At 38.8% G+C, this 5,923-nt stretch overlaps 1 protein-coding gene across 4 annotated transcripts in view; it reads left to right on the forward strand.

The window, feature by feature from the left end:
* LOC311100987 (dystonin-like) overlaps positions 1-1,238 on the forward strand; it is a gene marked incomplete at its 3' end in the record, with an annotated part of 186,503 nt that extends 185,265 nt beyond the window's left edge. For all 4 annotated transcript variants that reach the window (XM_084141993.1, XM_084141990.1, XM_084141992.1 and 1 more), the window contains one exon: positions 109-1,238. In XM_084141993.1, the coding sequence (XP_083998119.1) occupies positions 109-362 (254 nt within the window). The remainder of the gene's footprint in view (positions 1-108) is intronic.
* Between the last annotated feature and the right edge of the window lie 4,685 nt (positions 1,239-5,923).

Consider the following 5,923-nt stretch of genomic DNA (forward strand, 5'->3'; position numbering starts at 1 on the left):
CAGTGACTGCTTTCTGTCTGCTAAACGTCTTTGCTTTTCGGCTCTGCTATCAGAGTTGCCAGTTGCTGTAACCAGACAATAAGCGTACCGGAAACCTTTGTCCCCCAGAATCGAGACGACCCGGCAGCCGACCTGGAAGTAAAGCAGGTAGCCGAGGGAGCAGCCGGAGGGGAAGTGACGCTTCAGACTTCGACATCTCCGATATCGCATCGGTGTGCTCCGACATGTCAGAGATGGTGGGTGACACCAGTCGGGCCACACCCCGCTCATCGTCACGTCAGCACGGAGGCAAGCCCACCAAAATCCCCACTCCTCAAAGGAGGTCTACCCCCAGCAAACTGGCCAAGACGTCCAAGAGATAGTCAGGGGCCTTGAGACAACTACGGCCCAGAGTGGCCCTCGTGGTTCCACAAGACGTATGGAGACTGGAGACACATGAACTGACACTAAAGACTGGCGTATGTGTTGATTATTTTAAGTGTTGCGAAGATGTTAAATATTCTGTTGAGAGAAAAAATTGTTTAATCTTAAGTGAGAATGGAATGTCAATGGCCTTGTGTATTTGTGTATTTGTCTTAATGTATTTTATTTTGTGTGAATAATGTCAAATTATTATGATCATTTTATTTTATTGACGCTAAACCTGAAGAAGTTAAAAAAACAGGAAATAAAAAAAAAACATGGAAAAGACTGTACATTGTATGGTCAACTAACACTTTTACACACTAATGAATGGTAACGCACAGCATTGTGCTCTGAGAGAGTTACTGAATGTACTGTAATTTCTGTATGCTGACATATGTGTGACAGACGGTGCATCACGCTACCCTGTGGGACACCAATGATCTATTATCTATTTAAAGTGCAATGATATACTGCCAAAATGCATTTAAAGGGCAATACAATATACATGTAGCCTACCACATAGTAAACACTGCAAATAATTATGTTCTGACTGAGAAAACTGTTGAAGGCAAGTTCATTCAGAAACCCCTCAATATCCAGGCTTTAAAATACTCCAACTTTCCTTAGCACCTGCAGGTAATTCTGTTTTGTTTGGTCAATTTACAGCAATGTGTGGCATTTTACCTTGAACAGGGGCCTCTCTGGGCCCTGAGTAGACATTCTTTAGTGCATTCATCATGTCAGTGTATGGTTCATTTTGCTAGAGTGGAAAGGATTACTGTAACCTTTTTGTAATAAATCTGCTTGCAGAAAGCTACCATGGGATACTGAGATGGGGCACATACTTGTCTGTTTCTTTAAATATTATGTTATACATTTTTATTACAGTATAATGTATTGTTTCTGTAGAATGACCCGATAGGATGCAGCAGAGAGACAAAGAGAGACAAAAGGAATCTAGCATCATATGGAAATGGTCCAACTTATACAGTGGGGAGAACAAGTATTTGATACACTGCCGATTTTGCAGGTTTTCCTACTTACAAAGCACGTAGAGGTCTGTAATTTTCAGAAAATCACATTGTATGATTTTTAAGTAATTAATTTGCATTTTATTGCATGACATAAGTATTTGATACATCTGAAAAGCAGAACTTAATATTTGGTACAGAAACCTTTGTTTGCAATTACAGAGATCATACGTTTCCTGTAGGTCTTGACCAGGTTTGCACACACTGCAGCAGGGATTTTGGCCCACTCCTCCATACAGACCTTCTCCAGATCCTTCAGGTTTCGGGGCTGTCGCTGGGCAATACGGACTTTCAGCTCCCTCCAAAGATTTTTTATTGGGTTCAGGTCTGGAGACTGGCTAGGCCACTCCAGGACCTTGAGATGCTTCTTACGGAGCCACTCCTTAGTTGCCCTGGCTGTGTGTTTCGGGTCGTTGTCATGCTGGAAGACCCAGCCACGACCCATCTTCAATGCTCTTACTGAGGGAAGGAGGTTGTTGGCCAAGATCTTGCGATACATGGCCCCATCCATCCTCCCCTCAATACGGTGCAGTCATCCTGTCCCCTTTGCAGAAAAGCTTCCCCAAAGAATGATGTTTCCACCTCCATGCTTCACAGTTGGGATGGTGTTCTTGGGGTTGTACTCATCCTTCTTCTTCCTCCAAACACGGCGAGTGGAGTTTAGACCAAAACGCTCAATTTTTTTGTCATCAGACCACATGACCTTCTCCCATTCGTCCTCTGGATCATCCAGATGGTCATTGGCAAACTTCAGACAGGCCTGGACATGCGCTGGCTTGAGCAGGGGGACCTTGCGTGCGCTGCAGAATTTTAATCCATGACGGCGTAATGTGTTACTAATGGTTTTCTTCGAGACTGTGGTCCCAGCTCTCTTCAGGTCATTGACCAGGTCCTGCCATGTAGTTCTGGGCTGATCCCTCACCTTCCTCATGATCATTGATGCCCCACAGGGTGAGATCTTGCATGGAGCCCTAGACCGAGGGTGATTGACAATCATCTTGAACTTCTTCTATTTTCTAATAATTGCGCCAACAGTTGTTGCCTTCTCACCTATTGTCCTGTAGCCCATCCCAGCCTTGTGCAGGTCTACAATTTTATCCCTGATGTCCTTACACAGCTCTCTGGTCTTGGCCATTGTGGAGAGGTTGGAGTCTGTTTGATTGAGTGTGTGGACAGGTGTCTTTTATACAGGTAACGAGTTCAAACAGGTGCAGTTAATACAGGTAATGAGTGGAGAACAGGAGGGCTTCTTAAAGAAAAACTAACAGGTCTGTGAGAGACGGAATTCTTACTGGTTGGTAGGTGATCAAATACTTATGTCATGCAATAAAATGCAAATTAATTACTTAAAAATCATACAATGTGATTTTCTGGATTTTTGTTTTAGATTCCGTCTCTCACAGTTGAAGTGTACCTATGATAAAAATTACAGACCTCTACATGCTTTGTAAGTAGGAAAACCTGCAAATCGGCAGTGTATCAAATACTTGTTCTCCCCACTGTATAGACTACTTTATATAGACTACTTTATATAGGCTACTTAATATAGGCTACTTAATATAGGCTACTTTATATAGACTACTTTATATAGACTACTTTATATAGGCTACTTTATATAGGCTACTTTATATAGACAACTTTACATAGACTACTTTACATAGACTACTTTACATAAACTACTTTATATAGACTACTTTATATAGGCTACTTTATATTGGCTACTTTATATAGGCTACTATATATAGGCTACTTTATATAGGCTACTTTATATAGGCTACACTATATAGGCTACTTTATATAGGCTACTTTATATAGAGTACTTTATATAGGCTACTTTATATAGACTACTTTATATAGACTACTTTATATAGGCTATTTTATATAGACTATGTTATATAGACTACCTATACAGGCCACCCATATAATCTGTGGGTCAACCAAAATGTAAACAAAGGAGCAAATAAATGTGTTGTATTTCATTTGTAGAAAATCTACAGACTGTGACTTTAATGCCAAGGTGTGTGCCTAAAAAAAAACATACATTTAGATTTGTATTTGTATATATTATGGATCCCCATTAGCTGCTGCCAAAGCAGCAGCTACTCTTCCTGGGGTCCAGCAAAATCAAGGCAGTTATACATTTGAAAAACATTACAGTACATTCATAACAGATTTCACAACATATGAAGTGTGTGCCCTCAGGCCTCTACTCTACTACCACATATCTATAACACAAAATCAACGTGTACATGTGTGTATAGTGCGTGTGTTATCGTGTGTTTGTATGCATGTTTCTATGTTTGTGTTGCTTCACAGTCCCCGCTGTTCCATAAGGTGTATTTTTATCTGTTTTTTACATCTAATTTACTTGATGTGGAATAGAGTTCGATGTAGTCATGGCTTTAGATTATTAATTCAGATCAGTGAAGGTTCATAAGGAGGGTGTATTGGACAAATCCAACGCTAATTTATTTTAGACCCAAGTTGCCCAATACACCCCCGATAGGCCAAACGCCCAGGTCAGTGCAGTGTTTTATGTGGTTTGGGTTAATGGTATTCCCAGCATCACCATTCTCTGCGCGCGGAATGTTTGCAGAGCGCTTCTCGCGCGTGGCCGAGACATACTACACGTTTCTACTAGTGGGAATCCGGACAGCGGCTGACTGTTCTGGGAAGGAACTTTAAAGTATAACCAAAAATAGTTTTATTTCACATTTTATTTGACAAAATATTAATTATAAAAGTGGCCTACAATAATGAAAATAATATGTGAACTGTGACAAGTTAATATGCAAACAAGAATTAGCCTATTCATTGCTGAATAATTATTAGGCAGGCTTCAGAGGACATGACACGTGTAGGAAAGGATAGGCTGCATGCTCCTTGCAAATTCAATACAGTCTATTATATCCCATACCAATAATAATGCGTACAAATATTATAATCAATATTTTGCTTGTGCACCTGGCATGTATAAAAAGGAAAGGTGGATTTAATGGTTGTTCTGACCAATCCCCTTGCATTGAAGTGTGTTTCAGCAGATGCGACGGGCCTATGGGAGAGTTCAGATCCCCTGGGGACCGAAGGTAGAGTGGAGCGCAAGGGTCAGGTCTTCCTGAGACCCGCCACTGTCAGATTGAATGGTCCTCCTGTTTAAGGCAAGGTTTGGCTTAGGGATGCCACTTTAAAATTGGTTACATCCTCACTGCGGGAACTGTAAAGGAACAGTCTGCAGTCCACATCCGGGGCTTCTTTTTCAAGAATATGTGAGTGATTTTTACAATATTGTCTACATTCATATACAGGATTATTTATATTTTATAATACTTTAATTTAAATATGATGGTGAGTTTTGTTTGTGGTGGGATCTATTTCCTAGGATAACCTCAAGGATAAAGTTAGCTCCATCAAAAAGCCATCGATTTATTGTGGACAAATATTACTGACGTTAAAAGTGTCATTTATCTAATTTAAGAGTAGACTAAGAGAATTACCCCATCACATCAATTCAGTACAGTAGATTCTACTGTATGGGTTTTGATTCTCATAATTAGTACTGTTTTGTTGTTATTTTAAAATGTACGGATAGCGAGGGGCACACTCCAACACTCACATAATTTACAAATGAAGCATTTGTGTTTAGTGAGTCCGCCAGATCAGAGGCAGTAGGGATGACCAGGAAATGTTCTCTACACATGTACATGAATTGGACCCTTTTCCTGTCCTGTTAACCATTCAAAATGTAATGAGTACTTTTGGGTGTCAGGGAAAATGTATGGAGTAAAAAGTACATTATTTTCTTTAGAAATGTAGTGGAGTAAAAGTAAAAGTTTTCAAAAATATAAATAGTTAAGTACAGATACTCCCAAAAACTACTTAAGTAGTACTTATTAGTAGTAAGTATTTTTACGTAAGTACTTTACACCACTGATGTGCACATTATATTATTTAATATGGTATGATTTTATTTGTTTGGATAATCGTGAAGTTAATCTAGATTTTTTTTTACGGTTCATTAATAATTATGTGACTCCTTCGATACCGAACTGTGACCAAGTTATTATAGGCACTTTTCTGCCCAATTGCCTGATTAGACTTGATTTCATATTATTATATGACATAATATAATTCAAAATGGAAAAGTACATCATTTTTATAGTACATCATTTTTATAGCCTATTTGATGCTGATTTATAGTCCTGTAAAATATATGATTGACATGATGGGTATTATTGCGGTTATATGTAATCAAAATGTATCCTATAATCAAAATATTGCTGTTATTTTCTATTACTGACAATTATTGTTGTTTTTTTGCATTTGATTTGAATAAGCATAATCTTACCAAGTCTACATAAAGTAAAACAGTGCACTGTTCCTCTCTATAAGTTAACTGTGAAAAAATGGCTAACATTTCAATTATATTATAGTTTATATTATTGTACTTTTGCAGGCACATATAATCCCTGACACATCACATTTTGAAA

The sequence above is a fragment of the Coregonus lavaretus genome (genome assembly GCF_964263955.1).
Source record: "Coregonus lavaretus genome assembly, chromosome: 25".
NCBI classification, from domain to species: domain Eukaryota; kingdom Metazoa; phylum Chordata; class Actinopteri; order Salmoniformes; family Salmonidae; genus Coregonus; species Coregonus lavaretus.